Below are 25,860 nucleotides of genomic sequence, written 5' to 3' on the forward strand. Positions count from 1 at the left end.
AAGTATCTAGCACGAGGGAGAGCATCTGATTGTTCTGTGGTCTGTGGTATCCCTGGCTTCAGGGTGCGACCCCGCAGAGTGCTCTCGTGCCGAAAACACTCCCATTCTCTTTTCTCTTGTGGGCTTTTCCCTAGGTACCGTCTATCCTAGAGTTGGATGCCAGGAGAAGGCGGCATTCTTCGGCTAGGGCTTGCTGTCGGCAAAGCTATCGGAATGGCGCGTAGCAGTTGATACCGCCAGGCGAAGATGTCTATGGTAATTACCCCATCTTTGGCCGTGTGGGGTTTCCGTTTTGCCCTTTGGCAGTGAAGGTTCAGGATCTGAGGTCCGATTCCTTCTGTTCGGTTGACGGATCCCGGATCCTGGGGACGCAAATATATAAGTACGTAGTAAGTATTTAGCCTGCGAGATAGTTAGATAGATAGGCGATTATTCATACCACCCCTGTCGCCTCTTCCTCTTCTCTCTTCTCTCTTCTCTCTGTAATTCTCCTCCTCCCCTAACATCTCCGGTACGGACGGGATCCTCCCTTACCTTGACAGGAGCTGTTGTCCGCACTAAGGATTGCTTAGTAGGACTTCGACCCCCCTGGCACGGAGCATCTTTACTGTCATAGACATAATCTGACCGATACACACAAGAACAGCGTGTCCTCAACGCCGTTCCACTCCCCTATTACTTCTTTATTTGTTGTTCCGCCTGGGGGCCAAGAAGCATCGTCGACGAGGTTGTTCCGGTTCCCGGCGGCGCAGAAAGTGGTTCAGCTAGTTCAGCTGGGCAGCGTCCGTGCTCAGGTCAACGCCCCCAGTACTTCAGAATACGGGCTGCTCATCAGACCACCTAACCTTCAGCTGCTTTCTCCCGGATCTATCTTTCCGATAATCGGTGCACCGTCGCGCGTGCGAATTGGTGTCTGGTATCGTGAGAAAGAGTCCTTGACTCTCGAGAGGGTTCTTCTCTCCTCTCACTGCGTCCGGCGACTCTCATACCGTGTTTCTCTCTCAACGGCAAGATGGCGCAGATCGACACCCTCGACCTGCTCGTCCTGGTGGCCCTCTTGGTAGGTAGCGTGGCCTACTTCACCAAGGGAACCTACTGGGCAGTTGCAAAGGACCCGTATGCTTCTTCCTATGGCGCCGTCAATGGCGCCAAAGCTGGCAAGACCAGGGACATCATCGAGAAGATGGAGGAAACGGGCAAGAACTGCGTTATCTTCTATGGCTCCCAGACTGGTACCGCGGAGGATTACGCTTCTCGACTGGCAAAGGAAGGATCCCAGAGATTCGGCCTGAAGACTATGGTTGCGGATATCGAAGAATACGACTATGAGAACCTCGACAAGTGGCCCGAAGATAAGGTCGCCTTCTTCGTTCTCGCTACCTACGGCGAGGGCGAACCTACGGATAACGCGGTCGAATTCTACCAGTTCATCACCGGCGAGGATGTTTCGTTCGAGAGCGGCGACGAAAAGCCTCTGTCTTCTCTCAAGTATGTGGCTTTCGGTCTGGGAAACAACACCTACGAACACTACAATGCCATGGTCCGCCATGTTGATGCGGCCCTGACCAAACTGGGTGCTCAAAGGATCGGAGCTGCTGGCGAAGGTGACGATGGTGCTGGTACAATGGAAGAGGATTTCTTGGCCTGGAAGGAACCCATGTGGGAAGCTCTGTCCAAGGCGATGGGTCTGGAAGAGCGTGAGGCTGTCTATGAGCCGGTGTTCTCGGTCACTGAAGAAGAGCAACTGTCCCCCGAAGATGAGAATGTCTATCTGGGTGAGCCCACCCAGGCTCACCTGGAAGGTGGCGGTCGCGGTCCGTACTCCGCTCACAACCCGTACATTGCACCGATCGTGGAGTCTCGCGAACTGTTCACCGTTAAAGATCGTAACTGTCTGCACATGGAAGTCGACATCTCTGGAAGCAATCTGAACTACCAGACTGGTGACCACATCGCGGTCTGGCCCTCCAACGCTGGCATCGAGGTTGATCGTTTCCTGAAAGTCTTCGGTCTGGATGGTAAGCGCGACACTGTCATTTCCATCAAATGTCTCGATGTCACCGCCAAGGTTCCTTTCCCGACCCCAACCACGTACGATGCCGCTGTCCGATACTACATGGAGATTTGCGCACCGGTTTCTCGACAGTTTGTTTCCACTCTCGCTGGCTTCGCCCCCGACGAAGAGACCAAGGCAGAGCTTACCCGCCTGGGCAGTGACAAGGACTACTTCCACCAGAAGGTTGCTGGTCAGTGCTTCAACATCGCCCAGGCCATCCAGAGTGTTACGTCAAAGCCGTTGTCTGCTGTCCCATTCTCGCTCCTGGTTGAAGGAATCAACAAGATCCAGCCTAGATACTATTCGATCTCCTCCTCGTCCCTCGTCCAGCCGGACAAGGTCAGCATCTCTGCCGTCGTCGAGTCTGTCCGTATTCCTGGCGCTAGCCACATTGTCAAGGGTGTCACGACCAACTATCTTCTGGCGCTTAAGCAGAAGCAGCACGGTGACCCCAACCCCGACCCCCATGGCCTTACATACTCGATCACTGGGCCAAGAAACAAATACGACGGCATCCATGTCCCCGTGCACATCCGTCACTCCAACTTCAAGCTGCCCTCTGACCCGTCCAAGCCTATTATCATGATCGGCCCCGGAACTGGTGTTGCTCCGTTCCGTGGCTTCATCCAGGAGCGCGCTGCCCAGGCTGCCAATGGTGACAAGGTTGGCACCACTCTTCTGTTCTTCGGATGCCGCAACCGCGAGGAGGATTTCTTGTATAAGGATGAATGGGAAGTATGTAGCAGACTCTCCCTATATTTCCGTTTCTATATTTTTCTTTCCTATATTCAGACTCATGCTGACTCCCAGTTCTAGTCTTACGGAGAGAAGCTTGGTGACGCATTCAAGCTCATTACCGCCTTCTCCCGTGAAGGGCCACAAAAGGTGTATGTACAGCACAGGTTGCGTGAGAACGCGGATCTGGTGAACGAACTACTGGAAAAGAAGGCCAACATCTACGTCTGTGGTGATGCATCCAACATGGCTCGCGAGGTTAACACTGTCCTCGGCCAGATCATCGCTGAGAAGCGCGGTCTGTCGCCAGAGAAGGGTGAAGATATCGTGAAGCACATGCGGAGCAACGGCACCTACCAGGAAGACGTGTGGTCTTGAACCGGTTGTCCTCGTCTCCGTATTGAGGAGGTTTTATCTTCACTTCTCATGTGTAAATCTCCTTGGGGATCTATTTTGATTCATATATAATGTCTCTGCTGTATGACCGGAGTCGCTGGTGGACCGATTCGTCTTGCTGCCCTATGACAAAGCTAGGTGTTATTGTTGACTCGGGTCGCATGCATTTCTTTTTGAACATATATAATGGATGAAATAGACAATGTTTTTGATCGTCAATCGGTCAGGACACCGATGGGTTACTAGCCGTCCGGGTCAATTGGTCGCGAATACGGCGCTGGGAAATAGCCTACCTGCAAGAAATCCCACCGCATTGGGTGGGTATCTGAGTCTCATGATGAGTTTTCAATTTCTTTGAAGAAAATACAAGTTCCTTTTTTTCTCCACGGATTATATTTCTATATGTTTATCGACAGAATGCTGTACCTATTCGTCCTGTAGGTAATGATTCATGACACTTCAAGTTTAACCGTGCTCTGTTCCTCGAGTCCGACCTTGCTGCTATCCTCAGACCTCTCTATACAGAACTGATTATTTCCTAGTTCGGAAATATGTACTCCTTTAGCCATTCTGATCCGCTGGATACACGGTGACGTCTTTCCCCCACAGTACTACTACTGTCCCTAACTAGCCTGGCAAATAACTCCGGCTCTCTGCTTTTCCGAACCTATATTCCGGTGGCATTATTATTCCGAAGCTGCACGGAATACTCCGTACTCAGGGCGGTGAACTTTCTCAGACAAGGGGATGGCAGAAAGCACGAGAGTCCTGATTTAATCATGTCACATTTATTATTAGCGGCAACCCCCTTGAACACTAAACAAACAACACTTCATCTTGGGATTCACGGCATTTAATACCTCTCTTAAGAACCAAAATCACAGGCAACCCTACACTCCTCCCTTGCGTGCTCAGCCTCTTTGATGAAACATTGACAAATAAGATCTGTGGCGCAGAACGCTAAAGCACGGACGAGATCTCGCATCCGCGCGGGTAGTGGAGTTGGAGGAGACGGCTCGGAGATTTCCCCTTGCTAGAACCGTGCACTGTGTGGTGATAAGTGACCATGTTGGGTGTCGGGAACTTAGCTGTCGCTGTCGCTAAAATAATGTTGCTGTGTGAAGTATGCTGAACAGTTGTCCTAACAAGTGCATAACTGACAAGTTGTTAAGGTACCTAAGACAAAGAGAAATGATGGAAGATACCTCTCTTCTTGAATCTCCGGAAAATTGGCAATAACATGCTGCCGCTCTGTATCATTGTTGGCTGTGGTCTTCAGTTTTGGTGGTCTTCCACCGCTCTCTGGATCAAGCATCCTTGAACAGAAACATATGTCATGCGTAATCCCGCAGTGCTGTCCGCGATAATTCTGGCCTGAATCCATGAGGCTAGACAAGTGAAACTTCTGACACGAGCTATACATAGTTGCCGGTCAGCCTGGCCGGACTGCTCAGGAACCATGAAATTTCCGACGGAAGGGTTCTATGCAATTCGTTATTATTCTCCGATATTGGATTCCAAGGATGAAAACTTACTCGGCAGCAAATGGCAAGGATGCCATACAGACAGCTTTGTGGAGATCGAAATAGCTATCCAACGACCGTGCAATGTGGCTGGTTAAGCGGCAGGAATATCCGCGAGCTAATATGAGATCCACCTCCAAGCGCATCCTGGATCTGATATTTCGAGGCCAGCTGAAAGTCTTGGTCGCTTATTCGTCCATGATAAGTCGGCTCAATGTTGCCAAGAAGGATAGTTAGGAGTTCCCAACCCCAGCAGTGGCTGTCCTTTGCTTGCTCCGTTGCCCTGGATTGACTCGGACCAGTTTAGGATGACTGGGGGGCGGAAAGAAAGACCTTTTTCCCTTTCCTCATTTATGCCACAGGTCCCTACGATCGTGGGGAATGGAGAAAGGCGTAGGAAAGTCCGCTGTCATAGAGAACTCAGCCTAGTCTTCCGTGAGACGCAAATTCCGTGTGCTTTTCCTTCGATGCTGTGCCTGAGGTGTTCCTATGTGCCTTCTTGTTTCTCGTGAACAAACCCAATTGGGACCATGAGATGTGCTCCTTCCCTGGTAGGAGCTTCCTGCAGGCACAGCATCCCTCCTCCCACGCCCTCGTCCTCGTCTTGGTCTCCTCGTCTCCCGTCTCTTCATCATCCTCTTCATCCTCTTCATCCTCTTCATCCTCTTCATTCTCATCATCTCATCTCCAGTTCTCCATCTTCCTTGCCAGCTCTCAGCTGATTGCATCTCTCTGCCCTTATTTACCTTATCCGTGCTCATCTGCACTACCTCTACTGTAGCCTCACTTTACTCTCGTTCTTCTCTAGTCGATCCGGCGATCATTTACCTCACCTGGTTATTGAAGCTCAGGTGGACTGGCTTCGCCATCCATCTGACGTCTTTGCTATATCCATCCAGACATTCCGTAAGTTTTATCCATCGGAGCTCAAGAACCAATGTCCTTCGTTCTGCTTGGTTCTTTTGGCCCGACCCAATCTGCTGACGTTGGGTCCCAACAAGCAGGGAGGATCAAGACCGGTCTTCTTCCTGTTTTTTTAAAAGTTCGTTCAGAAGATTGAGTAGTCGAGGTAAGGATACCACTGTCTGCTTCAAATCTATTCCTCCTCCGTGATCAGAGACTCTCGGTACTTTGTTCCGTATTGTTTGTTTTGCTGCACCTGTAATATGATTTCATCTGTACTTCGTCTGCGGCAGAGAATGAACATACTGCTGTTATTGCCTTTGCCGATGATATACGGGGAAATGAGACTAACATCATACTCAATGGGTGCGTTCAAGATGTCTTCCGTTCACAACCAGGGCCAACAGCCACAGGTGGTTTCGAGTGATGGAAACCACAATCAGCAGTTCCAATCGACTTATCGCCAGGATGTTCAGCCTGCTATCACTTATGGTACCGGCCAAGGCTATGCTCAGGTGTCAATGAACAATGGCCGTGATACCAATATCCCAGGTTTGACTCACCTACTTGGAGGCTTGAACCTCCCGAATCAGCGCCCCGGCGCCAAGTATGGTGCTGTCAAGGGCAGCATGCCAGGACCTATGGGACCTAATATTGAAATCAATGGAGTCCAACGTCCTCCTTACAATGGACAACTCATGCTTGTTCCAGGTGGCCCTATGTACGGTGGCATGCCGCAGGGACCCCCCTACACTCAGGCCCAGTATCCTGGCCATGACCAGATGAGTCCAATGCACTATATGCCCACTGGAGTCTATCCAGGCTATGTGGCTGGTGCGCCCATGATCCCAGGCCCTATTCAGCAGTATGTCTCTATATTACCCCGTTGTGGAAGGTTGTGGAACTAACTATAACAGCAACGCCTGGACTCCCCCCGAGGAGAATGGTCCAGCTACTCCCATGGTCGATGCTAGTGGTCACATGGAGTATTATCCTATGGATCGTTCCACTTATATGGGATACGCTTATCATACACCTCCTCCCCAGGTGCCACAGCCGTATCTTCCTTACCAAATGATGAAGAGTCCCAGTGGCTACGTGCTTCAGGACCTTGACGCTCTGACTCAACAGGATCCGCCAATTCCGCGCGCGGTCCCTGCAATGTGGACTAATCCTTCCGACCTTACCCTTGCAAAGTGTCTAGAGAACCGCGAAGGTATCACTAATGTGTACATCCGTGGTTTCCTTCCGGAAACGACTGATGAGATTCTGCATGCTTATGCCTCTCGCTTCGGAAAAATCGATCGTTGCAAGGCCATAGTTGACCTGGAGACAGGTCTTTGCAAGGGGTCAGCCACACTCAGCCACACAATTGAATCGTATTAACTCGTGCTTACTTGGAGTAGGTTTGGCTTTGTCCAGTTTTTCAATTTCGACTCCTGCGAAAACTGTATTCGCGGCTTCTTCCATCTCGGATACCAAGCTAGCTTTGCTCAGGTATGAGCTGTCGTCTGATCTAATCTACAATGGTCTCTCATATTGTCCAGAAATCTCGCAACTCGCGCCTCAAGGATCTGGAGGACAAATCTTCCGCAAACATCTATTGTACCAATGTCCCCATAGACTGGACCGAGGCCGTAAGTGAAGCGATTCTGGCTGCCTGGTATTGCCATGATTGTTAATATCTATTTTTACAGGATCTTCGTCGTCATTTCCAGCCGTACCATGTTATCTCCGAGAAGATCAGTCGTGATGAGAAGACTGGTGTGAGTAAGGAAGTGGGATTCGCTCGGTAAGGAAACTCCATCCGTTAATGCGATGCACATCTGACGTGACTTATCTTCTGCCCAGATTCGAGTCCCGTGAGATCGCAGAGAAGGTCTTAGCTGAATTCCACAACGTGACTGGCAAGGACGGTGTAAAGCTGCTCCTTCGTTTCGCAGACACGAAAGCCCAAAAGCTTCTTAAGCAGCAGAGCAATGAGCGCCGTGCCTACCGTGCGGGTGAATATAACTACTCTGTCGAGGTAGTCCAGGGATCTACTCCATCCCCTTCCTTGAATCGTCTTCAGCAGACAACCTCTCACCTGAGCCCGAACTCTCAGGTTAGCTACCCGTCTCCGATCGGGGTCGGCCCTGTCTGGACACCTGCCACCTCCATCTCGCCGTCGTAAGTTGAATTAGAATGATCGCACCTGATTATATCACCTGGCTGACGCTTATAGTGGTCCGTTGATGAAGAATTCAATGAGCAACTATCGTATGAACTCTTGGCCATCTCGCACTCCTTTGGCCAATATGGAGAATACGCCCGTCTACCGTGGGCGCATCTCCTCTATGAACCGCAACCAGAACCCGGACAATGTTTCGGTTAGCTCCTCGAAGACTGCCCTCCCGATGTCTTCGCAGCCAATCATCAAGGCAGAGACCCCGAGTCCCAAGAAGGAGAACATGAAGGCCGGTTCTCTCTCACCTATTCCGTCCCACAAGGAAGTGATCCTGTCTACTCCGAAGTCTTGCATGTGAGACACAACCTGAGGCACAACCGACCTCAAGGTATCCTCAATTCGACTCTTTTTCATAATTCTGTTTTGCAGCAGGAAGCGATAATTCCGACGCAAACACACAACTATAAACTGTATGCACTTATGACCGACTACGATGTTATGTTGAGCAGCTTTTCAGACCAGATGAGCGTGTCGAAGATATGTCTTATTTGTTCTCATCAAGACATGTATTGCAACTGGGATGTACAATTATGCGGTTCTATTTGTCATCTGGTGATGGGTAACGGGCTGTTAAAGGTGTAGGCGCCTTGTTTGATGTTTGTGTCTCGGAGTTGTTATCACGGGGAGGCTCCCAAAAGTTGATTGTGTTTCGAGAGCTACGGCGTACTTCTCTGGGGAGAAGGATTATGGAGTTTTATTTCCAGTATTTGTTACAAGGGCCTGTCTCAATAATGAAATTGTAAACTAGCTTAACATAGCTGATAATGAGACCCGTCATCCCACATAGGTCTATTTGTAGAGGTATATGAATATATATCCCAAATCTTGAATTAGCAGAATCCAGAACGATATAATGCCGACATGTCTATATGCACCGAGAGAACCGACCGTCTCCTCCCACCTTGGTACCCGAGCGCCCAACTACTTAGCTAGCCAAGACAGTTACCGAGATTCAATCAATGTCGGCCTAGCCTTTCTTCCTGGTCATCCATCAATTCGTACGCCGGACGGTAGCGCTGGTCGTTAGCATCTTCTGCGGTCTTCAGCTTTGGATTTGGATGGGTGTTACTCGTGCCACCCAGGCTGGTGAAGCCTTGATCATATAGCGAGCAATAGTCGATGCCCAGGCGTCGGATAAAGGCCCAGATCTCGGCATAGTGCCAGTCAATCACAGGATGTATGCGCATAAAGTCCGGCCACCCATGGTCTGTCCGATCAAAATGCGTCAACTTTGCACCGTGGGGATCTGTCCGCCTCGTGCCGACGAAGATGGCCTTGACATTGGGATTGAGTGTCAGGTAGCTTGCGAATGCCGACCGCAAGGTGGTCTTGGGCGGCTCGGTCGTATAGCGCGTCAGACTGAGATGATACATTCGCGACGAGGACCGGACGAAATCCTCGACCAAGGGAAATGGATCCGGTGGCAGCGCATAGATGGCAGGAATGGTAGAAATGCCGCCGTCCGCGGGGCCAGGGAGCGGATGTAAGCCGGCGAGGAAGAGGATGAGCAGGACGAGACAGTCCTTGCCGCCATTATAGGAGAGGGAGAGTTCGCTGATCTTATACTGTGCTCGCGCGCGCTCGATGACCGATAACGAGATTCGAGTCTGCTCTTGGACGCGAGCGAGCAGCGAGTCTGGAGGATGGGATTCGGCGAGGAAGCTATGCACGCGACTGTGGAGATCGGCCGCGACGGCGCTGAGGGGAGGAGGAGGTGGTAATTGAGCGTCTTTCTCATGTGAGCATTCGGGCTCTGGGTCCGGAAGTTGTTCTAGACATGGTGGCACCGTAGTCGTTTCTGTGAGGGTTGAAGAGGCGTTGTGGTTGTGGTTATGATTCTGGTGGTGGTTCTGCACACCGTTGGCGAGCATTGTGACGTTGCGGGATAATCTAGCAGCGGCGACGATACCAGGACGAGTTTCTCATCACGAATAATAGATGATCTTCTTTTTTCTTCTTCTTCTTCTTTTCCTCTTTTGTCTTTTTTTCCTTCTTCATGCAAAAGAAAAGAAGTGTAGATCGTTTATTTCTTATTGCGGGGAAAGTCAAGAAGCTGAGAGAAGAGTAGGGAAAATGTCCCGAGGGGTTAAACGCATTCATTGCTTTAAGAGTCGAGACCCTCGGGGCGGCGCGGAGAAGGGCCAAATCGGTAGTTAATATGTATGTGTCTTTTTTCCTTAAGGGAAAGAAAAATAAAAAAATACGAGAAGAGATATACTATCTCACCAATCCCGTCTCTCCTCTTTTTCTAACTTCCCCGTTTAGTTTCCGTGGTCTCTCATTCTTGCCCCTCTTTAGTTTGAGGAGGCGTTGGAGTCATTCATTTTCTCGGGCCGGTTAACTAATTAAGACGATCAGCGAGCGAACCTTCTGGAGCCCCGCGATGGTTGTTGCGGCTGTTGTTTACCTTTTGAGGATATTATTATTATTATATGGAGATCAAGTACTTATGTACAAAGCTGGAGTTGGGTTCTGAGATTTAAGATCGGAGATTTGCTGGGTGAGTCTCCTGGACTATGTATGTATGTACATACCTGTACGTACAGTACATGAGAATAACCGGTTGAAGTGAATAATATCTAGTGGATAGCAGAGGGCGTGGGAAAAATATGGACTGCGATTTTGATTCCTCAGTAGGGTATTATTATAATCATACAACTAATTAATCTGCCTCTTTTCCTTGACGCCTAGTGAGACCCCGAGCAACGCTGGAAACGACTTCTGGCAGGCTTCATCCCAGCACTTTCATCTTTTTCTTCTTCTTGCCTCCCTCCCCCTTATCCTTCTTATGGCCTTTCTGCCAATCCCTCCAGCTGCCGATTCTCTCGTCGCGCGTGTTCTCCCATGCGTCCTGCGCCTCGCGCTTCCGTTTCCGCTCCGCCAGCTCCTCTTCCTCCTTGCGCTGCTGCCGTCCCTCTTCCTGCAGGCGCGCCTTCATCTGTCGTCGCCGTCGCGCTTCTTCTTCCAGCAGCACCTCGACTGTCTTCTTCCGCCATTCCTTCTTGAACTCCTCCGTCTTGAGCTCGGGCGAGTCGAGCGTGTACTTGTGCTCTCGAATCAGGAGCCGGCGAGCGTCCGCAATACATTCGTCGAGGTACTCGCGCGCCTTTTCGTCTAGTAATGTCGTCTGTGCCTTCTTGAGCCGGTCGAAAGCGTCCGGAGCGGCGGGATTCTTGGTCTTATCCGGGTGGATGAGAAGAGATTTCTTGCGATACTGGAGCTTGATGTCGGATTCAGGCACTCCGGGCTGGAGATCGAGGACGGCGTAGCTGTAGCAGGTTGGAAGGAAGATTAGTATTCATATACAATGTCTTCTCTAGCAATGGTGTATTCGATAATTAGCGAGGGGGTCTACTTACGCATCGAGTGAGAAGGCATTTCGAATCCTGTCGATCTCCGCATCCTGAGGTCGCGTGTCAGCAGTCTTGCCTCGCGGCTTGGAACATGATGCCATACCTTCTGGAACTCGGATGCTTCCCTCTCGAGAGCATCGAGCGCATCAATCTCGTCATCAGGCATCTCGAGATAGTCGTCCGCCGGTAACAGAGGATGTCCAAGCGCAGCAAGAGTAGCTTCTTCGTTCTCCAACCGGTGTGGGGAAGATTGACGCTCTTATTCGGTCTTGAGGTGGTTCAACTTAGTTATCTTATCGCGGAGATGACTAAGCACGACCGGCAAAGAAAAAAAGTCGCGGAGAAAGAGAGAAAATCACGCCGAAGCAGACTGGAAAGTTGGACGAAACCACAAACAACCGTCAAGAGGAGCAGAAGACAATATGGCTCCTGCGCGCGGTGGCCATCATGGCAAAACGAACAAGCCTGTCCGCACGACAGCAAGGACCCTGAAGCGCAAGCGTGGTGAGGAGGAACTCGAGTCGCTCAACCAGCGCGTGGAGGAGCTGGATCCCAAGAACAGACTCGAGTCGTTTTCCGAACTGCCTCTCTCTGAACCCACGGCTGCTGGACTGGAGGCCTCTCACTACAAGGCCCTGACGGATATTCAGTCTCGTGCGATTCCATATGCGCTCAAGGGCCGCGATATTCTGGGAGCTGCAAAGACCGGTAGTGGTAAGACGCTTGCGTTCATCGTCCCGATGCTCGAGAACCTATATCGCAAAAGATGGACCGAATATGATGGACTTGGCGCTCTGATCCTCTCCCCGACCCGTGAATTGGCTATCCAGATCTTCGAAGTCCTCCGGAAAGTCGGACGAAACCATACTTTGTCTGCAGGTCTGGTCATTGGTGGAAAGAGTCTGAAGGAAGAACAAGAAAGATTGGGAAGGATGAATATCCTGGTCTGCACGCCCGGACGAATGCTGCAGCATCTGGACCAGACGGCCTCGTTCGATACGTACAATCTCCAGATGCTGATCCTAGATGAAGCGGATCGGATTATGGACATGGGTTTCCAGCACACCGTTGACGCTATTATCGATCACCTGCCCAAGGAACGACAGACGATGCTTTTCAGCGCTACGCAGACGAACAAAGTCTCGGATCTCGCACGGCTGAGTCTGCAGGACCCCGAGTACGTTGCGGTCCATGAGACTGCTTCTAGTGCAACACCGTCGACTCTGCAGCAACACTACGTCGTCACGCCACTGCCTCAGAAGTTGGATACCCTGTGGAGTTTCATCCGCAGCAACTTGAAATCCAAGACGATTGTGTTCTTCTCGTCGGGAAAGCAAGTGCGGTTTGTCTACGAATCCTTTAGACACATGCAGCCGGGTATCCCATTGTTGCATTTGCACGGACGTCAAAAGCAAGGAGGAAGACTAGATATCACAGCCAGGTTTTCAGCGTCGAAGTCCTCCGTTCTATTTGCTACGGATGTCGCAGCACGAGGATTGGACTTTCCTGCGGTGGACTGGGTTATTCAGGCTGATTGCCCTGAAGATGCGGATACTTACATTCATCGAGTTGGCCGTACGGCGCGCTACGAACGTAACGGACGTGCGGTTCTGTTCCTGGAGCCTAGCGAGGAAGAGGGGATGCTGAAGCGCCTGGAGCAGAAGAAGGTGCCTATCGAGCGCATCAATATCAAGGCGAAGAAGCAGCAGAGCATCAAGAACCAGTTGCAGAACATGTGTTTCAAGGACCCGGAGTTGAAGTACTTGGGTCAAAAGGCGTTCATCTCTTACGTCAAGTCGGTCCACATCCAGAAAGACAAGGAAGTCTTCAAGGTCAAGGAGCTGCCCTTGGAGGAATTCGCTGCTAGCTTGGGTCTACCCGGTGCTCCTCGAATCAAGTTCATCAAGGGAGAGGACACCAAGTCAGCCAAGAACAAGCCGCGAGCGCTGAGAGAATTGTCCAGCAGCGGCGAGTCAGATGAGGAGGGTGACAAGAAGAAGGAGAAGGAGAAGAAGGTCCGTACGAAGTACGATCGTATGTTCGAGCGACGCAACATGGACGTTCTGGCGGAACATCACACCAAGCTGATCAACGATGACGGAACGGCCGTTGATGGAGCAGCGGAGGATGAGGAGGATGATGAGGATTTCCTCTCTGTCAAGCGCCGCTTCGATGCCGGCGACAAGCAGCTCGACGATGCCGTCTCGAATCTCAACATCAAAGACAAGGACGTCAAGGTGGTTAATCTCAGCGGTAATGAGCCGCTCATCATCGACTCTAAGCGCCGTGAAAAGCTTCTAAAATCCAAGAAGAAACTGCTCAAGTACATGGGCAAGGGAACCAAGCTCATCTACGACGAAGACGGCAACCCTCACGAGGTCTACGAGCTAGAGGACGAGGAGAAGTTCAGGGCAGCAGGAGCACCAGAGGAACAACGTGCCAAGTTCCTCGAAACCGAAGCCGAGAGGACCCAGCGGGCAGATCTCGAGGACAAGGAGATCGCCAAACAGAAGCGCAGGGAGAAGAAGGAGAAACGCAAGGCGCGCGAGCGCGAATTGGCTATGGCGGAAGAAGAAACCGAACCGGTTGCCACGCTGGCCCCATTCGAAGGCGAGGATGGAGCAGAGGCAGACCACATGTCATCCGAAGAGGAAGAAGAACGACACCCTCCGGCCAAGAAGCAGAAGAAGTGGTTCCAAGATGCTTCCGAAGACGAAGACCAAGCACGCGGCTCCAAGGGAAAGAAAGGCAAAAACCAGCGTGCGGAGCCGATGGAAGTCGAGACATTGGAGGATCTCGAAGCTCTCGCTACCGGACTACTTGGTTAGAGATGACGGGATTAAAAACCATTGTCGGTCCGACATATCCCTCCTCCCTGCTAGCCTTTTCTTTTTTCTTTCTTTCTACTTGTATGGCGTACATTTGTTGTATTTACTCGCTGTCGATATATCCCTCTGTTGTGCATATTAGCGTTTGCGGACGGCATATTCATCTCATGGAGAGGAAGGGAAAAGTTATCAGTTATTTATAGGGGTTAATTGTCTATAAACCAGAACATTTGCATCAATTTGCCATGTCTTTCTAGTCTTCGATTGTATCCCCGAACTCACTACAGTTAGAGCGTATGTTCCTGAAGATGCAATCTTTGGTGACCTTTTTGCCATATTCAATATTCTGGGGCCCATCTTGGGCTATAGTCCCGTCGCACCTACCTACCAGTACGAAGTACTTAGCCCAAACACAAGCAAGCTGAATGGTCAGTCCATCTTCCAATAAGCAACTACAGTACAATAGCGCCGCATATAGCTAGAACAGCCAATAAGACAGGATGGCGCTGTTAGTTCAAAGAGAATCTATTTTAGGAAAATAACTGATTACCCCTCGCAATAACAATAATAATAGCTACTTATATAAGCTACAACCACCATATACATACTCTCGAGACCCTAAATTACTATACATACACTTCCTGCACCATCATCCAACATGCCTCCAACCACCGGCCTATACATTGCTTTCTACAACGACCCAGACAGCGTCTACAAACACTGGGCCCTATTCATCGACGGCCCCACTCACACCGATAAAACCATCCTCAACATCATGGGTTCGTCGACACGATACCGATTTGAAATGAGAACTTCAAACCCTCGCCAAGAGCAGAATCTCTTGGAACTATTCTATCTATGTGATATCGACACTTCCAGGATCAGCGCTATCAAACATATTGCTGAGAATGAGGTGGTGATTCACAATGAATATCCGGGATATAATTGTCAGGATTATGTGCTGGAGGTTTTGGAGGAGTTGGAGAGTAGAGGGATTGTTGATGGGGATGGGGATGGGGGTTATGGACAGAGGAAGGAGGAGCTTGTGAGGAGACAAGAGGGGTTGATGTAGATTCTTCTCCGCATTATTATTATTATTATCGATCTATTCTCCAGATCACTAGTACACTTCTGTTTCTGGTATTATTGGTGTGTTTTGTTTTAATATGTTTTCATGTTGCAGTTTCTATATCGGAATAGCCGGATTTTTGTTAGAACCCCTTCGCTTACTTAGCTTATCTATAAGGTAGGTAGGTACGTCCATAATGTCGATAGTGGCAATAATGTATGACAAGATCGCTCATTAACTAGATCAGTAGTGTCCATTCCATGGGCCAATGTGAAATCATTTGGGTAATTCTTCCTGCTTGCATTTCTCACAATTGGAAGTTGGATGCATACCGACTACTTGAACTGTCTCTGGAAATCGCGATATGATCTAGACCGTAAATCGGCATTGCGCCGGGGGAGATCTTTCGCATTTTCCTCAAGATCTAGTGCGTCGAGTACTTGTGAGATGGGGGAGGTCTTGAAGATGCTTTCTGACAGGCCTTGTTTGAGTCGTTTTCAATTGCCGAGATAGATCTTCTCCAGAGTGAATACTTGCTCTCTTATGATTGTTTCCGTTTGGGGGATTCCTTCTTTGTCCTGGCTACCGGGTGGTTCCATACCGTGAGCTTATTTTGGCTAAAGTATGGAAATCGAGAATCTCGTCATGTAGCTGAAGCGAGTTCAGATATGACCAATGAGCAAGATCAGATGGGATTCGAGAGGGTAGTATCAAGTGGAATGAAGGTTAAGTGGGATGAAAGTGAGTGGGATTAAATAAGATCAAAGTTCTTGTTGTGACCATCTACGGTATTAGTCAGATGTCTATGCAGACTTTAAAATCAAGAAGACTCAGCAATGATCTAGCAGTGGTATTAATTATCCGATAAGTAAAGCAAATCCACCGACTCCAAGTCAGTACTCCGTTCCAGTATTTATTTCCCAGCAAGTTCAGCCATAAGGGATTCCCCGCCTGGCTTGGTCTCGACGGCACGGAAGGCCGTACCTTCTTTGTCCAGACCCTTCTCAGCGCGAGCATATGCTTCTTCGCTCCGGTCAGTGAGGATATCCAGATCCTTCTGCGATAGAATAGCCTCGGGGTTGCTGCCCACGTCGAATCGCTCAAAGTCGTCTTCGCCAAGGGCCTTTCTCAGGTCCTCGATGTCGTTCTGGGCGGTGCTGTTACTAGGGTCGAGAAGACTCTTGAACTTGCCTTTTTGAATGACTAGACGTTCAAGACGACGTTTCGAGTCCGCCTTCTCCAGGAGGGTCTGCTCGACTGTACCCTTTGTTGCGAGACGATACACAATCACGGGCTTTGTCTGGCCGATGCGGTGGGCCCGGTCTTGCGCCTGAAGGTCCTGTTGAGGGTTCCAGTCCGAGTCGAAGAGAATGACGGTGTCTGCCGCGGTAAGATTGATGCCTTGACCACCAGCACGGGTGCTGAGCAAAAAGATCTTGTAGTTGCGGTCTGTATTGAAAGCTTTGATCTGGGCCTGACGGTCGGCTTGGCTGACTGCACCGTCGATACGACAGCATTTCCATGAGCGTAGCTGTGTGGCCCAGTCTTGAAGAAGATCGAGTTGAGTCTTAAATTGAGAGAAGATGAGAATCTTGTGGCCCTTGGACATGAGACAGGGGACAAGACGGTCCAGAAGGAGCATTTTGCCGGATGCAGTTACCAAGGTCTCGTCGACAGTGGACGAATCCTCGCCCCATGGCCAGTAGAAGTTGTGTGGAGAGTTGCATGCTAGCCGACTCTGCATAACAGGATTCTGGAGTTTCTTGTTTGCTATTTCCTTTTCTAAAATACACTGTTAGTCAGAGTCCTTCTTTAGGCAGAATAACGGAACGGAAACACGTACTAGCAAGCTTGATCGTCTTTGCTCTCTCAATCTCTTCCAATTCGGTCTCGCTGGGGGCCTGCTCTTCTTCTTCCTCAACTTCAATACCGTTCTCCATTTTTCGCAATCGGGAATTGAACTCTCGGTCTGTAATATCTTTGTAGTTCTTGCGAGCACGGGACCTTCGGGTCGAGCTTGCAGTACTGGCTGGAGTAGAAGACCGGCTGGATTTGAGACTTTTGCTAGGAGTTGTAGATTCACTCTCGTCACCCGCTTTTCTTTTTAGGCTTTCTGAGCGTGACACCCTTCCCTTTCCGATTCTGGCTTCGATTCTTTCTGCAGCTTTGTCCTCGAGGTACTGACGACCAGTACCATTGAGGATTTCACGGTAGAGCTCTTTCTGCTCCTGGGTTAGTGGTGCGTAAAGGATATATTCTCGCTTCTTGGGAAGGGACGTCTCGACATCTGTCTTGACTCGTCTCAAAAGGAAGGGCTTCAAGATAGCGTGCATCGTTGACACCAAATTGCGCTTGCGACGTTCGACAACGTCTTTTTGACCGCTCCTGTCGAGGACAGACGAGAAATCAAACCAACTCTCAAAACTGTTCAGATCATTGAAGATTTCAGGAAGGAGGAAATGCAACAATGACCACAATTCAGAGATATTATTTTGCAATGGAGTGCCTGTTATAAGAAGCCTGTTCGCAGAGTTGTAGGATAGCAACTCTTTGATCAGTCGACAATTCATGTTCTTCAATCGGTGCCCCTCATCCTAGAATGAAATTAGCTTCCTGTCTTGACAGTTGCAGTACCATGACTTACCACAATGATATATCGCCACTGATACTGCGCGAGGAATTTCCTATCGTTCATGCAAATCTCGTACGAGGTGCACACGACTGGGAAATCCATCTTCTTCTGATCCTGCATTCTCATATGTTTCTTCCGAATAGCAGCGCGTTCGTCCTTTGTACCGTGATATAAAACGGTCTTGATGCTCGGTGTCCATCTCTGGAATTCATCGACCCAGTTACTCACGGTACTCAGGGGTGCCGCTATTAGAAACGGTCCTGAAATGTTCTTTTCTTTGAAGAATGCTATCATAGAGATGGCCTGGACGGTCTTCCCAAGACCCATCTCATCTGCGAGAATGCCACATAGCCCGTTCATCCAAAGCGACTTCAACCATTCCAAGCCCTCTAGTTGGTACTTCCGCATCTTTCCACCAGTGACCAATTCTGGTTGCTGTGTAGCAACAAGCTCTTGCTCTCCGAGGGCCGTGGGCTTGGCCTCGTACTCGTCCGCCACTTGCTCCAACGCTTCCTGAACAGTTGGGTTATCTTCTGTTACGTTCACGTCTGCCTTTTGGAAGTAATCTGCGATAGTGTTTGCACCGCCGGCCTTTTTCGGTCGTCCTCTCTTCCCTTTGCTTCCTTTCCCAACGTCGGCTGGTTCTTCCTCTTGCTTCAATGTAGCTTGCTTCTCACTCCCGCGAGTACTTCGTCTTCTGGAATCCCCCGCAGGAGCTTTATTTTCCTTCTCCATTTCCGCCTTCTTCTTTTCCGCCTCTCTTCTGGCTTCCTCCTGTTGCCTCTTTTGCTGTTCCTTCATCTTTTCCGCCATGATCGCAACGAATACCTGCAAAGACAAACCGCTGTTAGCTCATATACCAACGGGATATCAAGAGAGTATCACGTACAGAACTCGTCTTGAGCAAATTCGTCAACGCTTTGGCTTTGTTATCCATTCCCTCTGTATCTTCCTCGTCGATGTCCATTTTATCACCTCCATTAGCACCCCCGTCCCCTTCTTGATGCGGTTCCAATTTTGGCTTCATGTCCGGGTCCGGCGTGATGGCTGCCCCTGGCGACGAAGCTTGCGTAGAATCCTGGCGCGAAATCGGTTCCCCCGACTCCGCTGGAGTGATAGGCGTCTCCGCATCCGACATCGTGGCTAGGTTCAGACGTATAGAAGTTGCAGATCGAAAAAATAAGATATTGCAACTATGATTCCGGTGCCATTGGTGTTTTCAGGCAACAGGAGTACTTAGTGGGAGGTGGTTGCCTGTCACGCAAGGGCACCGACGCGCAAACTCAGCACAATGTGAAAACACACACAAAGAAGCGGAAGGCTCCGGAAGAAACTGATGTGTTGTGTCTCCCTAATACTAAGGGTGACACTGGTTTCTAAAACTGAGACCTTCCTTGATGAATTGCTTATCCTGGTCTGCATCCGCGTGTTCTCATTTTCGGACGCGGATTTTCGCGTTTATGCACGGACCATCTTTATAGTGGTTTCTTAAGTCTGGACCCAAAAATGGCAACACTACTAACGACTACACAGAACCATGAGTAGACCTCTTGCTCCTAGGACCTATGGGACAATAGATATCACCAAGATCACCTTTTATAGTGTCCCTTCATGTTTTCTACCACACTGTCTTTGGTGGCAAACTCCATCATATGCGCATGTACACGTTTGATGCTTTCCACGCGGTACGCCTTCGCAGATTATCAGGATAAATTTGCAATGAGAGATTCTCAAGTGACTGTAGATGTGGATGTACAACTCAAAACAGATGTCGCATAAGAAGAACAGGAGGGGAGAAATTAAAAGAAATAATATGGCACTCATACATCGGAGAAGGGACGATCAACCAAACTCGTTGAAACTTCATCTCACGGTTTCAAGTTAAAGAGCAAAGACTATTAGGTTCGTTGACGAAGGACACGCTGATTTGGCGGTCCATTCAACCTCTCGCTTCGTCTCGTCGGTTCTCTTTTTGTGTCTTTCTTGGTAAAAGCCTGTTTTGTCGATGTCGCAGGAGCCGATTTCCTCCGGGGATTTTTGCTGGTTTTGGGCTGAGACGTGACTTCAGCGGGACGATCGGGAGGCGACCTAGATGATTCCAGAGTGTTACCGGTCTGCTCAGGCTCAATTGTGCAGCTATTAGGCATACTCTGCCTCTGCTGTCCTCTATGTCTGAGAATGAGCCTCAACGGTCGTGGCTGGACCCGACTCTCTACTGAATCACCAGCTGCAGGCATCCCCCGTTCGCCAGGACGCCCATTCTCTCGTAATTCATTCTCCTGCTGATGGGGAGAGTGTTGAGGTTCGTTGGGAAGGGTAGAATCGCTATGCAGTGGCACATTAGCGACGCTCTCCTTGATCTCAGGCGTCTCATCACGGGCATACTTCTGCATGTTCATTTGGTGGTGATCGACATCGTCTTTAGGAAGATCCTCTTTCGGTTGCGTTTTTTCTGTGGGGAGGGTTTTCTGCTCCTCGATCTCAGCGTCCTTGCACTCAAGCTTCTGGACAGAAGCGACTATAGCACCCTGTTCTTGCTGGCTGTCCATCTTTGGTGGGATATTCTGACCAGGAGGAGTGATAGGCGAATACTCTGGCCCATAGTCCGAGTTATTAGCCTCAGTAGGGTTCTCGAGAGGGAAACGGTGCTTCGAAATAGAAGATGCGATTGACCCACCAATACTTTCTTCGAACTGCACCTGCTTCACCTTTTCTGGAATCTTCATAGTGAAAGTTTTCGCTTTCGCGACCAATTCGGGCCGTGATTCGAAGAACGCTTCTCCAAGGGAAGGTGCCGGTGGGCGTTGCAAATGTCCCCGAATTGGAAAGTCTGCAGGAGCCTGGAGCGGACTGCTTCGCGATATGCTAACCTGATGATCGCTCTGCGCGGGAGTCTCTGTTTCCCTCCCACGTTCGCATGCCTCTGACCTTGCTGCCTCCAATCTCTGTCTAACCTCTCCAGATGAGGTAACCGTAACATCGGAGTTCTCTTCAATAGAGTTATACGACCAAGAGCCTCCCAGTGCTCTTAGGATGGGCTGCTCAGATAACTCAGAAGAAGCTCCTTGAGGGACACTCGTATTGTGATTCATCCTCGAAGGTTGCTCGCGCTCACCGCCAGGTCTGGGCTGTGTTATACACTGGCTCGAAGTGCTCCCAGTATCCACAAGCCCTTGGCCTGTCTGAGCTGCCAGCATATCGAGATGTCGAATTTTAGCAGCCCGCTCTACGCCTATTCTGAGTCTCAGTACTCCATGCCGCGGAGGAGGTTGTTGGGAAATAGCCGTTGCTTGCTTAGGAGGCGAGAGCATATCTCCTTTGCGAATCCGCAGTTCAGAAGGGTCGACAGTGCTCTCCATTGAAAATCCGTTTATGAAATCCACCTGGGTCTGAATGGCATCACCGTTCGTCCGCAGACTTGGGGAACACTCGACTTCGGGATCACTGCGGGGGCTTCGTGCAAATGGGAGCGGCGTGGCTGAAACTGTTTGCAAGTTCGATTCCATATCACATCTCCAATGCAATCTATCCGGCTCTGATTTATTAACAGAGCTCTGCAGCACTGCCATTTCATTTCCCCATCGGCCTGCGAATAGTGGATCTAATCCACGCTTATGGAGGAACCGTCGTGCAGTCAAGACTTCTCCAGCTTTACATAGTAAGTAGTCAGACTCAGTTCCTTCTTTGAGGTTTCTCCTATGCCGTATAGATGTCTTCCGGAAAACAAGCTGAAGAGGAGGGCTGTTTCGTCTCAAAGCAGTATTATCAATGCGCATCAGAGCCTCCAGCTGTTTCGCTCGCATTTCTCCCAGTTGAGCATTCTCTTCCTCGACTTGTCTGTTGCGATTGGCGATATGATTCCGAGTCTGTTCGTCCTGTTCAAACGTCAAGCCAAGCATCGAAATGATCTTAGGCCATGAGTGTTCCTCCAACATGTTCTCTATGATCTCCACTTGAAGCTTCGGGGAGAGATCTCCCCATTCAGGGTCAGTCAGCGGCTGCAGCTGCGAAAACATATGGTTAGTTTCTGTCTCCATTATTTATGAAAGAAAAATTAGGGAATCTGTAGGGACCTGCACATACGTCCAGTCTTCCTGTTTCGTTACCACCCCCGCTGTCTGCCATATCCTCGTCCATGTCATCTACAGCAGTTGATGTTGATGATTCATGGTCAGATTCGGCCATGATAGCCATGTTTCTGTTGTACACGGTGTTTTGAATCCCGTTGCTCGCAAGGTAGTTATCCATATCTTCGATTGGAATTCCTTCCAATTCATCATCCAGTTCTCTATCCGCATGACGATACGGTGTTCTCTGAGGCGAGCTCGATGCATCATCCATCTGAATATCACCATCACGGTCCTTATTCCTCTGATCATTCTCCCGAGACTGGCATTGTATCTCCCCTGGACGACGCGGAGTGCTCAGTGTTGGAAAGGCTGCGGGCGGTAGATTTGGGTTGAAATCGATGTAAGGTGGCCGCGCAGGCGTCGTGGCGCGTCGCAGTGAGCGTTGCGGAGTTGGCTGATAAAACAGCTCACTTTCGAGCCTCTGAGGAGGGCGAACACTATCCCTGAGTCTCATCGTGATACTCGACAGGACAGTCGGGTGGATAAGACGTTGACACTAGGTAAGATCCAGAGAGGATAGATGTGTCGTAGCAACCTGATTGCATGGGGGCGACTTCAAATACGGGCACGAGCAGTGAATTGTCTCCAGGGAGGTGAATATCTGAAATACAGGTTGCCAGGTAACAAGGGAAGTGAAGTGAAGTGAAAGTGGGGAGTTTCCTGAGGATGACTGGTGTTATTGTATCCAGACTGGGCTCCAGAAGACGCGTGAGGACAACAGATGTAGTTTACAAAGATCAAGAAGCATATGGAAACAAAGGATACCTTTGATCAGCTTTATGTGTTCTGGGATGATACTTTCTTTCCTGTGCTGACAATAAGAATATAGCCCAATGAGAGCACCATCCATCCGTTTCTGAAAACAGCGCTTTAGTACAGAAGAAGGGAAGCTGAAAGACCAGGGATTTCCCAAAAATATTAAGGCCAATTAATTTCAACGGGGGTATATCCAGCAACTTTTCACCCGTCTCATCCCCAGATACAATCTACAGAAGGTAAATCCCACTCAGAAACGCCTGTTACGCACTAACCCAGATCGATTCAGCGGTCTTGGAAAGGGGCCGAGGGATTCCTATCATAAAAACGATCCGTATCCATATCCATGTCTGTATCTCCCTGTCCTTGATCGTCTGTCTCGTTTTGTTGACTCAGGCTTCTCTTCTTGGAAGCTTGTACTTGAGGATTCATCCCGTTGGAGGATGACACCATACGCTTTGCCTTTGCAACATCCCGCTTCGCATCGAGGATCGATTCAAAAGACGCCAGGAGAATCCGCATAGGCTCTTCAATGCAGACACAGAATCGTCGATGTTGAACAGTGTAAAGGGCGTTGACCGTATCCAGGTTCAACATCACCATCAAATACGCTATCACAACACTAGCGGAACGCTCATTGCCAGACTCGCAGAAGACCAGAACCTTCCTGTGTGGAGAGAATGCAATGTGATCATTTATGCGACGGATGGCTCGAGGAAAAGCCGCAATGAGTTCTTGGTTGTCCATCACATCGATCGCATCTGCTTCGATTCCCAGTTCAGCGGCGACCTTCTCTCCAGAGACCAATCGCGCCTGTGCTGACTGTCTGCTGCGAATCGCTAATAGTAGCGTAATGCTTTCCGTTCTGAGAAAGTCACGGTCTTTCAGAGAGGATGATGGTCCCAAATATAGGAAAGGTAGAATCAGCTGTGCCACTCTGCGCATTTCGTAGCTCCATTCGATCGGTTTTGCTCTGTCAATGAAATCACTCATGCTCACGGAGTTGAAGAACTCTGCGCTTGCGAATTCGCCGATCTCAAAGTCATGCGACTCTGGAGCCATGGCGTCGAATCGAGCAGGGTCGTCCTCGTAGAATGGCATAGCCGGTGCCATCGCCACTTGAGGTTGGGAAGGCGCTCCAGACGTGTATTCATGAGTAGGAATATACAAAGATTGTTCATTCTGAGTCATGGGAACCTCATTGGTTTTGGAGAATGTCGCCTCCATGTTTGATGTGAATGTTGATTTGACTTCGGTACTCTCCGGCAGCTGTCTCGAGGTCGAGTTCAAATGTATCTCCAGAAAAGAAGGCAAGAATAAGGTGTCTGCGACTCCTATTTTAATATTTCACAGATGAGACATATGCCAGTCGAAGGATGGCACGAGAAAGGAAGATATCAGAACGAAAAGCAGATGAGTCTCCTTTTGACAGGACGGTGTTGCTATTGGCTAGCATGCCCCCCAACGTTCAACTCGATCAGCAATTGCGCAGATGTTCATATCCCTATTAACGATATCGTTACAAAGATGAAAGCAGTAAAGAGACTGTCCCCGATCTCCAGAAAGAGGTTGCTGCCTACAATCAGGGGCAGAAGCATCGAAGTGGGCAGCGACTCCCACGGCAGTACTTGTGGCTGTTGACCTTATGCCACCGACTAGACCGCTTCAGGCCCGGCTTTCCGCGATGGATGGATCTTCTGGCGGGATAACGTGACCTCACACAAAGCACAACGCAACCATATCTTCGTTCGATTTGCTCACCATGACCAAACGATTTAACTCGAAATTTACATTTCTTGTCTGCATGTCCATGAAATTATGTTTTTCTTGCCCATTATATTATCTATAGAGCTAGTGATCAAGATATATATTCGGCAGATACCATGAAAAAAGACGACTTACCACTTTTGGTTACATATACATTGTTCATCGAATTCTTTTCATCTCTATGGCCAAGTTCCGTGGCATACACTGTACCTGGTGTCCATAGCGAATCAGTTATTGAGGCTCTCTATGCCGCCCTTCTCGCATGCAGTGAGATACTCGTCGGTTATACCATTAGGTCGCCTCATGAAACAGACGTTGGTTTCTACATTGGCATCATGCATCAGGAGCAACTGTTTATGTTTCTTCGAGACATCATATAAGAGGGATATGACGAGTCATGCGTCCACGACCACTATAGTTACGATACACTGTTGCATCTGCAATATCCGCATACTCGCTATCAATGTCATAATTCATCCGTCAAATTTGTCCAGCTGGTGAATTTCTAAGAAATGGAGCTAGGGAGATACCTAGAAATTAGAAAGGAATAGGCGATAGCAGTCGTTGTAGTAAGACAACTGATGCTGGGTTCTGACAATCTGGCTTCTTCAACAACATGTGAAGACAGGCGTGGGCTGTGAATGCTGAATGTTCCCTACTACCTATGCTCTGGAAACCGACACTTAATGTCAAAGTACTAATCCAATCATATCTATTTCTATGTTTTTAAAAATGCTCCTTGATCTATATATGTACAGTACAAGACAACACTGTCAAATCTATCTTTTCACGTCCCCCTAGAGAGTCGTATGTACAACGGCATATTCCACAAGACCACGATCCTTTTCCAACCATCAGTCATTGATGTAGTAAATGACAACCAATTGCGTCTCTTTATTAGTTGCCAATCGGGCGCCAATAAAGAGTGACGTTAGCGCAGCCGTTGGAGCTGAAGTACTCCTCGCCGAGAACAAGCGTGCGCAGCGAAGAATCGCCAGTACCCGAGAGCGAGACGAAGCAAGCCTGGGGCAAGTTACGCTTCAGGCCACTGCCAAGCGTGTCGCTCAGGTTGATGACGCCAGTGGTAGCATTGACCTGGGCAGTAACCGTCGGTTCGCCTCCTTGGATAAGGAGGTCTTGAGGCGACATAAAGATAGCATCACCAGATGGTGTGCCCTCAGCGTTGGTGCTACCGGCGATATAACCGGTCTTGTAACCGGCGAGATAGCCATCTTCGATAATGCTGAAGTTGGTGGCCTTGCTCTTGTCAGATGTGAACTGGAAGGCGACCCCGTTACCGCCACCGTAGTTGGGGTCGACATAGCCCCAGTAGCCGTCGAGAGTCTTGTTGGAACTATCTTCAATCTGGATGTAGGCCGATGTGGCTGTCGTGTTGGTCCTCTGACTACAGTGTGAGATAAGCGCGGTTAGCAAACTCGATACTAACAAATGATGCAACCACTCATGGATTGACTAAATCTCCTC

The 25,860-nt window shown here is 49.5% G+C and overlaps 11 protein-coding genes across 11 annotated transcripts; 6 read left to right on the forward strand and 5 right to left on the reverse strand.

The window, feature by feature from the left end:
• Positions 1 to 1,018: 1,018 nt before the first annotated feature.
• On the forward strand, positions 1,019 to 3,169 carry C8Q69DRAFT_379495 (putative NADPH--cytochrome P450 reductase; the record flags this gene model as incomplete). Its single annotated transcript, XM_028627598.1, has 2 exons — positions 1,019 to 2,791; positions 2,873 to 3,169. Coding segments are annotated over 2 exons (2,070 nt in total), but the record flags the coding sequence as incomplete, so codon positions are not given.
• Positions 3,170 to 5,576: 2,407 nt separating this feature from the next.
• Positions 5,577 to 7,641, forward strand: C8Q69DRAFT_103029 (hypothetical protein). Its single transcript, XM_028625033.1, has 7 exons — positions 5,577 to 5,616; positions 5,715 to 5,779; positions 5,991 to 6,478; positions 6,531 to 6,962; positions 7,020 to 7,110; positions 7,161 to 7,250; positions 7,311 to 7,641. The coding sequence occupies exons 3-7, from the start codon at positions 5,991 to 5,993 to the stop codon at positions 7,407 to 7,409; spliced, it is 1,200 nt and encodes a 399-aa protein (XP_028481737.1). The 5' UTR covers positions 5,577 to 5,616; positions 5,715 to 5,779; the 3' UTR covers positions 7,410 to 7,641.
• On the forward strand, positions 7,242 to 8,467 carry C8Q69DRAFT_103040 (hypothetical protein). The gene is made up of 3 exons (XM_028625034.1): positions 7,242 to 7,250; positions 7,311 to 7,782; positions 7,838 to 8,467. Exons 2-3 carry the CDS (start codon positions 7,427 to 7,429, stop codon positions 8,136 to 8,138), a joined length of 657 nt encoding a protein of 218 aa, XP_028481738.1. The 5' UTR covers positions 7,242 to 7,250; positions 7,311 to 7,426; the 3' UTR covers positions 8,139 to 8,467.
• Positions 8,468 to 8,796: 329 nt separating this feature from the next.
• On the reverse strand, positions 8,797 to 9,711 carry C8Q69DRAFT_408047 (FAD synthetase; the record flags this gene model as incomplete). The annotated part of the gene is made up of 1 exon (XM_028628181.1): positions 8,797 to 9,711. One exon carries the CDS (start codon positions 9,709 to 9,711, stop codon positions 8,797 to 8,799), a length of 915 nt encoding a protein of 304 aa, XP_028481739.1.
• Positions 9,712 to 10,480: 769 nt separating this feature from the next.
• On the reverse strand, positions 10,481 to 11,533 carry C8Q69DRAFT_479812 (DnaJ domain protein). The gene is made up of 3 exons (XM_028631471.1): positions 11,297 to 11,533; positions 11,200 to 11,243; positions 10,481 to 11,109 (listed from the first exon to the last, which is right to left on the reverse strand). The coding sequence occupies exons 1-3, from the start codon at positions 11,357 to 11,359 to the stop codon at positions 10,572 to 10,574; spliced, it is 645 nt and encodes a 214-aa protein (XP_028481740.1). The 5' UTR covers positions 11,360 to 11,533; the 3' UTR covers positions 10,481 to 10,571.
• On the forward strand, positions 11,514 to 14,401 carry C8Q69DRAFT_479813 (ATP-dependent RNA helicase DBP4). Its single transcript, XM_028631472.1, has one exon. The coding sequence runs from the start codon at positions 11,616 to 11,618 to the stop codon at positions 14,019 to 14,021; it is 2,406 nt and encodes an 801-aa protein (XP_028481741.1). The 5' UTR covers positions 11,514 to 11,615; the 3' UTR covers positions 14,022 to 14,401.
• Positions 14,402 to 14,577: 176 nt separating this feature from the next.
• On the forward strand, positions 14,578 to 15,491 carry C8Q69DRAFT_479814 (hypothetical protein). The gene has a single exon (XM_028631473.1). It carries the CDS (start codon positions 14,680 to 14,682, stop codon positions 15,091 to 15,093), a length of 414 nt encoding a protein of 137 aa, XP_028481742.1. The 5' UTR covers positions 14,578 to 14,679; the 3' UTR covers positions 15,094 to 15,491.
• Positions 15,492 to 15,884: 393 nt separating this feature from the next.
• On the reverse strand, positions 15,885 to 19,157 carry C8Q69DRAFT_479815 (SNF2 family helicase/ATPase PasG). The gene is made up of 4 exons (XM_028631474.1): positions 18,612 to 19,157; positions 17,735 to 18,550; positions 16,934 to 17,684; positions 15,885 to 16,872 (listed from the first exon to the last, which is right to left on the reverse strand). The coding sequence occupies exons 1-4, from the start codon at positions 18,858 to 18,860 to the stop codon at positions 16,004 to 16,006; spliced, it is 2,685 nt and encodes an 894-aa protein (XP_028481743.1). The 5' UTR covers positions 18,861 to 19,157; the 3' UTR covers positions 15,885 to 16,003.
• Positions 19,158 to 19,581: 424 nt separating this feature from the next.
• Positions 19,582 to 22,417, reverse strand: C8Q69DRAFT_103120 (hypothetical protein). Its single transcript, XM_028625035.1, has 4 exons — positions 21,806 to 22,417; positions 20,108 to 21,726; positions 19,872 to 20,047; positions 19,582 to 19,810 (listed from the first exon to the last, which is right to left on the reverse strand). Exons 1-4 carry the CDS (start codon positions 22,304 to 22,306, stop codon positions 19,662 to 19,664), a joined length of 2,445 nt encoding a protein of 814 aa, XP_028481744.1. The 5' UTR covers positions 22,307 to 22,417; the 3' UTR covers positions 19,582 to 19,661.
• A 476-nt stretch (positions 22,418 to 22,893) lies between these two features.
• On the reverse strand, positions 22,894 to 23,835 carry C8Q69DRAFT_510225 (dual specificity protein phosphatase 3; the record flags this gene model as incomplete). The annotated part of the gene is made up of 1 exon (XM_028633165.1): positions 22,894 to 23,835. One exon carries the CDS (start codon positions 23,833 to 23,835, stop codon positions 22,894 to 22,896), a length of 942 nt encoding a protein of 313 aa, XP_028481745.1.
• A 510-nt stretch (positions 23,836 to 24,345) lies between these two features.
• Positions 24,346 to 25,080, forward strand: C8Q69DRAFT_479827 (hypothetical protein). Its single transcript, XM_028631475.1, has one exon. The coding sequence runs from the start codon at positions 24,492 to 24,494 to the stop codon at positions 24,753 to 24,755; it is 264 nt and encodes an 87-aa protein (XP_028481746.1). The 5' UTR covers positions 24,346 to 24,491; the 3' UTR covers positions 24,756 to 25,080.
• Positions 25,081 to 25,860: the final 780 nt, after the last annotated feature.

This window comes from Paecilomyces variotii (assembly GCF_004022145.1).
Source record: "Paecilomyces variotii strain CBS 101075 chromosome Unknown C8Q69scaffold_14, whole genome shotgun sequence".
NCBI classification, from domain to species: domain Eukaryota; kingdom Fungi; phylum Ascomycota; class Eurotiomycetes; order Eurotiales; family Thermoascaceae; genus Paecilomyces; species Paecilomyces variotii.

Bases quoted from the DNA above. Each gene is read 5' to 3' on its own strand.
- C8Q69DRAFT_103120 (XM_028625035.1), bottom strand. From the start codon at position 22,306: ATGAGACTCAGGGATAGTGTTCGCCCTCCTCAGAGGCTCGAAAGTGAG. The intron at 20,048-20,107 runs GTATGCCCGTGA...GCCACTGCATAG, and splicing joins CACCAAATGAACATGCAGAA to CGATTCTACCCTTCCCAACG. The intron at 19,811-19,871 runs GTATGCCTAATA...GGAATCATCTAG, and splicing joins TAGAGGACAGCAGAGGCAGA to GTCGCCTCCCGATCGTCCCG.
- C8Q69DRAFT_479827 (XM_028631475.1), top strand. From the start codon at position 24,492: ATGAAAAAAGACGACTTACCACTTTTGGTTACATATACATTGTTCATC.
- C8Q69DRAFT_479812 (XM_028631471.1), bottom strand. From the start codon at position 11,359: ATGCCTGATGACGAGATTGATGCGCTCGATGCTCTCGAGAGGGAAGCA. The intron at 11,244-11,296 runs GTATGGCATCAT...ACGCGACCTCAG, and splicing joins AAGCATCCGAGTTCCAGAAG to GATGCGGAGATCGACAGGAT. The intron at 11,110-11,199 runs GTAAGTAGACCC...AACCTGCTACAG, and splicing joins AATGCCTTCTCACTCGATGC to CTACGCCGTCCTCGATCTCC.
- C8Q69DRAFT_103029 (XM_028625033.1), top strand. From the start codon at position 5,991: ATGTCTTCCGTTCACAACCAGGGCCAACAGCCACAGGTGGTTTCGAGT. The intron at 6,479-6,530 runs GTATGTCTCTAT...TAACTATAACAG, and splicing joins ATCCCAGGCCCTATTCAGCA to CAACGCCTGGACTCCCCCCG. The intron at 6,963-7,019 runs GTCAGCCACACT...TACTTGGAGTAG, and splicing joins GAGACAGGTCTTTGCAAGGG to GTTTGGCTTTGTCCAGTTTT.
- C8Q69DRAFT_103040 (XM_028625034.1), top strand. From the start codon at position 7,427: ATGCGATGCACATCTGACGTGACTTATCTTCTGCCCAGATTCGAGTCC. The intron at 7,783-7,837 runs GTAAGTTGAATT...TGACGCTTATAG, and splicing joins GCCACCTCCATCTCGCCGTC to TGGTCCGTTGATGAAGAATT.
- C8Q69DRAFT_479813 (XM_028631472.1), top strand. From the start codon at position 11,616: ATGGCTCCTGCGCGCGGTGGCCATCATGGCAAAACGAACAAGCCTGTC.
- C8Q69DRAFT_479814 (XM_028631473.1), top strand. From the start codon at position 14,680: ATGCCTCCAACCACCGGCCTATACATTGCTTTCTACAACGACCCAGAC.
- C8Q69DRAFT_479815 (XM_028631474.1), bottom strand. From the start codon at position 18,860: ATGTCGGATGCGGAGACGCCTATCACTCCAGCGGAGTCGGGGGAACCG. The intron at 18,551-18,611 runs GTACGTGATACT...TTGTCTTTGCAG, and splicing joins ATTTGCTCAAGACGAGTTCT to GTATTCGTTGCGATCATGGC. The intron at 17,685-17,734 runs GTAAGTCATGGT...ATTTCATTCTAG, and splicing joins AGTGGCGATATATCATTGTG to GATGAGGGGCACCGATTGAA.